The sequence below is a fragment of the Arachis hypogaea genome, chromosome 19, assembly GCF_003086295.3.
Source record: "Arachis hypogaea cultivar Tifrunner chromosome 19, arahy.Tifrunner.gnm2.J5K5, whole genome shotgun sequence".
In the NCBI taxonomy this organism is placed as follows: domain Eukaryota; kingdom Viridiplantae; phylum Streptophyta; class Magnoliopsida; order Fabales; family Fabaceae; genus Arachis; species Arachis hypogaea.
This window is the reverse complement of record NC_092054.1, coordinates 148,629,204-148,638,529: the sequence shown is the minus strand read 5'-3', so window position 1 is coordinate 148,638,529 and position 9,326 is coordinate 148,629,204. Positions and strand designations below refer to the sequence as shown.

General features: G+C 44.8%; 1 protein-coding gene across 1 annotated transcript; it reads right to left on the bottom strand.

Moving 5' to 3' along the window:
- Nucleotides 1-834: 834 nt before the first annotated feature.
- Nucleotides 835-1,866, bottom strand: LOC112779031 (gibberellin-regulated protein 2-like). Its single transcript, XM_025823294.2, has 3 exons — nt 1,752-1,866; nt 1,593-1,659; nt 835-1,494 (listed from the first exon to the last, which is right to left on the bottom strand). The coding sequence occupies exons 1-3, from the start codon at nt 1,812-1,814 to the stop codon at nt 1,313-1,315; spliced, it is 312 nt and encodes a 103-aa protein (XP_025679079.1). The 5' UTR covers nt 1,815-1,866; the 3' UTR covers nt 835-1,312.
- Between the last annotated feature and the right edge of the window lie 7,460 nt (nt 1,867-9,326).

Sequence of the window (9,326 nt, the reverse complement as noted above, 5' to 3'; positions counted from 1 at the left end):
TTTAAATGTATCGATATGTATAAATTTATCATCGTATCGTAGTAAGCACCTAAAATTTATTTCAGAAGCACTTCATATAAGGTGTCTCTATATACTTTAGTAATATTTTTATATGGTGCGTATTTATGAAATTAAAATATTTTTTATATTTATATTAATAAAAAAATAAGATCAAAGGAGCGTATAGTATTTGAAAATTAGCATAATATACACTAAAGATAAATAAAGACAATAAAAAGTACCATTAAGGACTGAAAAGAGAGGAAGCACTTATTTTCTGAGTTGCTAGAAAAGGTTTTTTTGGTTAGCTTTTGATTTTTTGGTTAGCGAGTTGCTAGAAAAGGTTTGTTTTGGCATTCCTGGCTACTTCTCCCGTTTTAATGAAAAAGAGTGATGAGTAATTGAAAGAAACAGAAAAGAATAGAATGGTCCGGTTATTTTGGGATTAAACATTTAGATTTAGTTTGGTAAAGTTTTTTGAAGAGGTGTTTGTGTTTTTTAAAAGTTCAAGTACTTTTTTGGGTTTGGTAAATAAAAAAGACCATATGCTTGTGCTTGCAGCTTTTAAAAGATCGGAATACTTTTAAAAGCACATAAGATAGAGCTTTTTAAAGTTGGTTTATGCTTTTTAAAATTTAAAAGTCTAATATAACCTAATATATTAACTAATTTTTAAATTTAATGCTTGCATTTATGTCTATTATAATATTTTTAAATTTTAAAAACTACTTTACTAAATACAATTGTTGTTACTTGTGTTTATTAAAAGTAATTTTTAATTTGATTTATCAAACATAAATACTACAACTTTTAAAAAGTAAAAACTTTACCAAATTAAACTTTAATAAGTGTATAAGAGTAGTTAAAAATAAGATAAAAATCACCATTCTAAGATATTTGTATTTATGATAAATAGGAAATAGATTCTCTCCAATTTTTTCAACACTTAAAGAAATGCAGTGTGATCTCCGTATAAGAGTAGTTAAAAACCATCCAATTTTTTCTTTACCTGGACCACTCCCTGTTAAATGCAATAACATTATGCGTATCAATCGACATAAAATAAAACCGTAACTTGGGACCAATGTCCTTCTCAACTTATCACCATATTCTCATACATTTACTTGCCCTGTGATGATTAAGACGATTAACCCACTTAATTTTTCATCAGATCTTAAGAGTAATCCACGAGCTATGTGCTTAACTAGTCTTGTTTGTTTTTCCCTTCCATAAACTTTGCATTATATTATTGTCTTGATAGCTGCATGCTTGCACATAGAAGAATATTGAACTCATGAATGATGATTCGCATTTAAGGGCACTTCAGTTTTCCTCCATGGGTGGTGAGAGAGGCGTAACAAGGACAGGCGTTTTGGTTGCCGGCGGTGCCAGGTGGCACGCAATTACACCTCTGGCAGCACGTCTTGCATGCCCTCATGCATATTTTTGGCCTTCCTGCCTTACTGCATCTGTGCCCGCACTTTCCACCACAATCTGCACCAATCATATTACTAATTAGTCATTAATTCACTCTTAATCACTTTTCATACCTAACCATACATTCATGACACAAGTTTTGCTTAATTACTTACCTATATGTTGGTGAGCTGCTGCCATGTCCTGATTTTCACCATGGATCTCCAACCCATGGATCTCCAACTGATCACAAGATGAAAATCAATTCATGTAATGAATAACATAGTGTGAAAATTAAAGAAATTAAAATTAAAATTGGAACTTAATTAATTTACCTCTTGTATAAAGATCAAGCAGATAATGAACAACACTAGTGTGGTAGTTCTGGTGGATGCCATTGCTTGCCTACTTAGCTTTCTTAGGTGACACAGACAATTGTGGGATGAGAAAAGATTGAATCCATGATGAGTTATTTATATGGAGAAGAAGGGTGATTTATTTAGGATATATGGTTGGGAACATCGTTCAAACAAAGAGCCCTATTCATATGCATCATGTTGTGTTTGTGTGTCTACTTTGAAACTTTTCCAACTGTGACGAAGGAGTCAAATATTTGTGAAGACTAATGCTTTTCAGATCCACTTATAGCTGTTTAAATTTGTCTACTAAATAAATTTATGCGTATCTCGTTTATATTATAAACGACTTGAATTTGAAGCGTGTAAATAAGATAAGTAATGCGTCAATTCTCAAGTATCACATATATAAATAATACTATAATATGCCGCAATACAAAATGTACTTTATCTCGTTTAAAAAAGATAAACTCAAACTCAACAATATATAAAACAATATAAATTAATAAATATACTACAAATTACATAAATCGATAAATAAAATAATTAAAATTTATTTAAAAAATCACATTCTTCTTTAGTTTTCTTAAAATAACAAGTTTTATATTATCAATAAAATTTATTATTTTTAATTATTATTTAACTAGTTCTAAATTTTAATTACTAAATTATAAATTTTAATAATATAAAAATAAAATTTAATAAAATATATATTAAAATATAAAATATAATTTATAACATATTTTTAGTCTAGCAATTTTTTTGGTCTAGCATTTTTAGCCATCAAAACGTGTTTGAAAAGTTTTTTTTAAGAGAAAAGAATTCTAATTTTATTAAAAAAAATTTAATTTTATTTTTAATTTAAATTCATAATTTAAAATGATGCATAATTTTGATAGAATTTAATTCTTGTTTTTATTTTTACTAATTTATCTTTAATTAAAAAAGACTGAATACTTTTGTAAGAATATTTTGGATTTTTTAATTTTTAAAACTATAACCATGAGAATGAAATTGGAAATTGTTCGGTAGGTCGGCTACCGGACGGTTCGGGTCAGGACCCTGAGGTCAACGTTTGGGATGGTGGAGAGGCTCGTCTGGTCGTGGTCTCCCGGTCCAGGGTGTGCGAGGTCCCGAGCACTTCGCATGGAGAGGGGGGTGCCACCTGCAAAGACACTCCGACGCTCTTGTCAGAATATGTGCAGGCAGAAGGGAGGTGGTGTAAGAATGTGACGTACCTCGGGGGGAGAGCCAGTCTCCCCCTTATATACATGTCAGTAGTGGGCCCCTCAAATGGACAGGCCCATACCCTCCAGGACGCTGTCCCACAGCTGTATGCAAGCCGTACGGGGCGCGTGTCCGGGTCGGGTGGAGGGCGCATTGCTGGGCCGGATGGAACTTGGGTCGGGTTGACCCGCGTGAATTTGGGTCAGGCCGTAACAGTGCCCCCGACGCGTTAGCGATGGCCATGAGGGCCATTGGTGGCGCGTGATGTCTTCGTTCGTGCGTTGTCGTCGGGTCGGCTGACCGTGGGAGAGACGCGTCTCTTGTGCGCGTGTCTCTTGGTCTGCTGTGGCATCCGTTTGCCGTTTCGTTCTTCGCGCTGGGCATTTAATGCTCATAATGATTCGAAAAAACCTGCGCGCAAAGACTATCTTGCCCCTGCTTCCTTTCGCGCTTCTGGCGGTGGTTTTTAAACAGTTTTCTCCCTATTCACCTCCCACTCTTGCTATTTCCAACTCCTTCTCTCCCTAACATCCAAAGCTTCTATTGCGAACTCCCTCCTGTTTCAACTTTCAGCCCAAGTTTCTTTCATCATCCCAGGTAATTTTTTGGTCTCTATCCTTTGGTATCTGTGCTATGTCCTGCTGCTGTGCGATTGCTGCTTGTGTTTGTTGCATGGCTAGTTTATTTTTGCCGAAAGGCTTTTCAATGTTGGGGTAGGTGAGTTAGGGGAGGGGTACCATTCTAGGATAGGTTTTTGGGTGGTTTATGTGGTAGGCGTAGTTTTTTAAGGTGTAGTTTCTGAGTTTTTTCGGGCTCCCGACCTCATAGACTAACGGAGTGGTACCCCGCTGTAGGTATGCCTCGCGTTGTCTCCCGGTCTTCTGGATCTGGTGCGGCTTACGACCCATATGCTTGGGTGACTGACGATATAAAGGAGTCGCCCAACCAAATGAGTTTGGAAGAGTTGACCGAGTTCCGGCAAGCCGGCCACTTGTGCGGTGGGACGGACGAGGAAGCCAACTATGAGGTCTCCGTTCCTGCCCCCCGCGAGCGTATTTATGAGCTCAACTTCCATTCTCCTCGGGTCCCCGATTGGATTTGGTTTTATAAATCCATGTTCACACAAGTCGGCGTACGGATACCGTTCTCGGATTTCCAAATGGCGCTCCTCAACCGGATATCCGTTTCCCCTTCTCAGCTCCATCCGAACAGTTGGGCTTCGATCCGCTGTTTCGAGATGGTTTGCGAGTACCTGGAGTTGCCGGTATCAGTAGACGTCTTTCTCTTCTTCTTTACCCTTACCAACCCTTCCAAGCAGGGAAAGGCGAGGAAGGGGTTTCTCTCTTTCCGTTCTGCCCAGGGTAGGAAGATATTTGGCCTCTTTGAGGACTCCTACCATGGCTTCAAAGACAAGTATTTCAAAGTTCGCCCCGTCAAAGGTCGTCACCCCTTTTGGTTGTCGTTAGAGGGGGAGCGCCTTATCCCGACGTACTGGAGTTTCGGGGCGGGGTCGAACTCCTTCATCAAGGTGACGTACAAAAGATTGTCGCCTGTAGATAAACAAATAGCTGACGTTCTTTTTGCTATTTTTGAAAAGAACCCCGTGAACCCTCATCTTCTTATGGGTGAACGGGAGGCCGGCAGGAGCTATATCCGTGAGTTGTCTTGTTTGCTTGTCTTTGCGTTTACTGTTGTTTCGTTTATCCGTTTTGACGACTAACGCGTTTGTTGTTTGTTGTAGTGGAAATGTCTGCCACTGTGGTCGGACTTGAAAACTTGATGAAGACCTTTTTTGAGGATAGTGACGACGAGAAAACGGAGAAGGATGCTGGGGAGGCGGAGGATCAGATCGGGAAGTCAGAGGGTCCGGCCGTGGAGGTTGAAGGTCAGGGTGAGGCTTCTTCTCGAGAGGCCGTTAAGGCGGGGAAAAGGCCTATCGGGGATTAGGGTTCCCCTATTCCCGAGGAGGCAACTGGCGGGCACTCAACCGCTTCTCACCAAGAAGATGATGACGTGGAGCTTATTCACACCCCCAAGAGGCGGAGGTCGTCAGCCAGCCCGGAGGGGGCCCTTAGTATCATGGAGAGGAATTTTGATGCAACAAGGTTTATAGATTCCCAATTGATTCCCGGGACGGAGGAACATTTCCTTGGCACTGAACTGGCTGGGCAGGCTAGATGGATATATCGGACTTTGCTCCGGGGAGCCGTAATAGCCCGAAAGGCTGAGTTCGAGTTGTCGGGGATGCAAGCTCTCCGGAGGAAGCTCGAGTCCTCCATTAAAGCCAATAATGATTTCAAAGTCCAAGTTGAGCAGCTCCAAGGTCAGTTGTCCGAAATGACGGAGAAGCTCAAGGTTTCGGAGGAGAAGGCGGCGTCTGCTGTCGAGAAGTTGAAAGTTTCGGACGAGTCGGTGGCCCGCCTAATCGAGCGGGAGATGACCTTGGAGGGCCAGCTGAACTCTGCCCATGGTCGTGTGGCGACCTTGGAGAAAGAGCGTGACGAAGCTGTCTCGTTGGCCGAGGTCGCTAGGTCGGAAGTTGAGGGGCTCAAAAAGAAGCTGAAGGCGACCAAGGATCAGGGAAAGAATGCAATTACTATGACTGAGGATGCCTTGAAGGCTCAAATGAAGATTGTGGCTCCCGACTTCGACACCCCTACTATTGGGGTCTTCAAAATGATTCAAGATGGCAAGGTTGTAGATATGCCGAGGAAGTGATTCCTTGTAACTTTGTGTATTTGTCGTTTGTTTGTTTTGAACAATTTGCTTGTTCGTCCCATATTTTGACGCTTTATAAGTTATCTTCATTTGGTTGCTTTATGATTTACGCTCGTTTCGTTGTCTGGTCGTGTTGCCGTTATTGTCTTACCGTTTATTCTGGGCGGGCTTATTTCTTGTGCCCGTCTCGCCGTTTTCACGTTTGGCAACGGTTCGGACCGATTTGGTCGCGTCGTCGTCGAATTGGTTAGGGCTTATGACCCGTCTGGCTCCCGGGGTGATCAATCCCGGGGTGCCATTTTAGGTATCAGTCGTGTGAAACAGATGTGAAGTAAGAAAATTTTAACAAGTAAAAAAAAAAATTTGAACAAGTGAAAATTAATCGTCAGCTGGGCAAGTATTTGTCAAAGTAAGTAGACAAGATGAATTAACATGTGGATAGGGCAAATATCAACTATCTGGTTAGGCTCCCTGGTCGGTGAGCCGGTGGATCATGAGTAGAACCTCTTTAGGTTACCTGCGTTCCATGTTCTGGGTATTTCCTTGCCGTCGAGCCTTTCGAGTTTGTAAGCGCCTTTGCCGAGTACCTCCCTTACCCTGTAGGGACCTTCCCAATTTACCGCCAGCTTACCTTCCCCTGGGGTCGGGACGCCGATGTCGTTGCGTCGCAGGACGAGGTCCCTTTCCTCGAAATCTCGTTTGAGGACTTTTGCGTTGTAACGCAGGGCTATTCTTTGTTTCAGCGCCGTTTCTGTTAGGTGAGCCATCTCCCTTGTTTCCTCTATCAGGTCTTTCTCGATCGCTTCGCTCATGCCCGCGAGTAGTAGTCGGGGGCTCGGTTCGCCGATTTCGACTGGTATCACCGCATCGACCCCGTATGTTAGGCGAAAGGGAGTTTCCCCCGTAGCGCTTTGCTCGGTTGTCCGGTAAGACCATAAGACGGAGGAGAGTTCGTCAGCCCAGCTTCCTTTCTTATTGTCTAGGCGCTTCTTTAGACCAAGAAGGACGACTTTGTTTGCGGCCTCTACCTGCCCGTTTGTTTGGGGATGTTCTATTGAGGAGAACTTTTGCTTTATCCCTAGGCCAGAGAGGAATTCCATGAACTTCTTGTCTGTGAACTGGGTCCCGTTGTCTGAGATAACGACCTCCGGGATACCGAAACGGGTTATCACCTGCCTCCACATGAACTTTCGGCAGTTGGAGGACGATATCGTGGCTAGTGGTTCAGCCTCCACCCATTTGGTATAGTAGTCAATGGCGACAATGAGGTATTTGACTTGTCCTGGGCCGACCGGGAAAGGTCCCAGGAGGTCGATTCCCCATTGTGCAAAAGGTCGTGTAGTCGTTAGCGAGCTTAGCTCGGAGGCCGGCGCCCTGTGGAAGTTGGCGTTTTGTTGACACTTTGTGCATTTTCTGACAAATTCCTTTGAGTCCTTCATCATTGTCGGCCAGTAGTATCCTGCTCGGATGAGCTTCCTTGCTAGGGCTTTGCCCCCGATGTGGTGTCCGCAACACCCCTCATGGACTTCTCTAAGCACGTAGTCCATTTGGTCGGGGTGCAAACACTTCAATAGGGGCTGGCTGAGTCCCTTTTTGAATAGTTGTCCCTGTATGATTGCATATATGGCCGCCTCCCTTCTTAAAGCTTTGGCTGCTTTCTCATCTTCGGGCAACTTGCCGAGTTCCAGGAAGTTGGTGATGGGGTCCAGCCATGAGGGGCTCGACTTCGTCAAGTGGAGGGCGACCGTTGGTTCCTTCACCATGCCTTGGATGAGCGACCGGTTACCCGATCCTGGCTTTGTGCTCGCCAGCTTCGACAGGGGGTCTGCCCGTGTGTTCCTTTCTCTTGGAACGTGCTGGACGATGACCTCCTGGAACTGGCTTGTCATTTCCTTAACCTTTTCCAGGTATTTTTGGAGGAGGGGGTCCCGTGCTTGGTAGCTTCCGTTTACCTGCGAGGTGACGACTTGGGAGTCGCTGCATACTTCGACCCTCGTCGCCCCGACTTCCCGAGCTAGCATTAGTCCGCCCAGGAGAGCCTCATATTCTGCTTGGTTGTTCGACACTAGGAACTCGAACTTGGTCGATTGCTCATAGATGACCCCTGCTGGGCTTTCTAAGATGACCCCTGCTCCTCCGGACGTTTGGTTGGAGGCTCCATCCACATGAAGCCTCCACCGTGTGCCCGTTTCTTCGGGAGGGTCCCCTGTTACCTCCACCAAAAAGTCTGCCATTGCCTGGGCCTTGATTGCATGTCGGGGCTCATACTGTAGGTCATATTGTGAGAGCTCGATGGCCCAGGTCATCATCCTACCAGCCAAGTCAGGTTTTTGCAGTATTTGTCGAATCGCCTGATCCGTCCTCACGACTATACGGTGACTCTGGAAGTATTGTCTTAACCTTCGGGAGGACACTAGGAGCGCCAGCGCCAGTCTTTCCAGTTTGCTGTACCTCAGCTCTGGTCCCTGGAGTGCCCTGCTCACGAAGTAAACGGGCTGTTGGGTCTTTGCTTCTTCTGTAACGAGGACTGCGGCAAGCGCTTCCTCGGTTACTGACAGGTAGAGGTAGAGCGGTTCTCCGGCCCTGGGTTTCCCGAGAACTGGTGGTGCCGCCAAGATTTTCTTGAAGTGGTTGAATGCCTCTTCGCACGCTGGGGTCCATTCGAATGTCATTCCCTTTCTCATTAGATTGAAGAAGGGTAGGGCTCTTGCTGCCGATGCGCCGAGGAAACGGGATAAAGCTGTCAATCTTCCGGCAAGTCTCTGGACGTCTTTGATGCAACCCGGACTCTTCATCTGAAGGATCGCTTGGCACTTCTCAGGATTGGCTTTCACTCCTCTTTGGGTGATCATGAAACCCAGGAACTTTCCGGCCTCCATGGCGAACGCACATTTGAGCGGATTAAGCCTCATGCCGTGTTGCCGGAGGGACGAGAAAACGCCGTTAAGGTCGCTCAGGAGATCGTCGGGTCGTGCGGTCTTTGCGAGTATGTCATCCACGTAGACTTCTACTGTTTTGCCCATGAGTTCGCTGAATATCTTATTCATCAGCCTTTGGTATGTGGCCCCAGCATTTTTTAAACCAAAGGGCATTACCTTGTAACAATAGATGCCCCCTGGCGTTATGAACGCCGTTTTTTCCTCGTCGGGTCGGTGCATCGGTATCTGATTGTACCCTGAGTAGGCATCCATGAAGCTTAGATACCTGTACCCCGCCGCTGCGTCGACGAGTGCATCAATATTAGGCAAGGGGTAGCAGTCCTTGGGACAAGCCTTGTTGAGGTCAGAGTAGTCCACACACATTTTCCATTTCCCATTGTGTTTTTTAACCAGAACTACATTCGACAACCAAGTCGAGTAGTCCAGTTCCCGGATGAATCCCACTTCTAGGAGGCTGGCTGTTTGCTTGGCCACCTCTTCCGCCCTTTCCTGCGACATTTTTCTCCTTCTCTGGGCCACTGGTTTGGCTCCTGCCTTAACGGCCAGGTGATGCGACATGAGCTGGGGATCTATCCCGGGCATGTCAGCAGGTGTCCAGGCAAAGAGGTCGGCATTGGCCCTGATCATTTCCATCAAAGGCTCCTTTATCTCATGGGGGAGGTTTCTGTTT

Bases quoted from the DNA above. Each gene is read 5' to 3' on its own strand.
- LOC112779031 (XM_025823294.2), bottom strand. From the start codon at position 1,814: ATGGCATCCACCAGAACTACCACACTAGTGTTGTTCATTATCTGCTTG. The intron at 1,660-1,751 runs GTAAATTAATTA...TCTTGTGATCAG, and splicing joins GCTTGATCTTTATACAAGAG to TTGGAGATCCATGGGTTGGA. The intron at 1,495-1,592 runs GTAAGTAATTAA...TGATTGGTGCAG, and splicing joins AGCAGCTCACCAACATATAG to ATTGTGGTGGAAAGTGCGGG.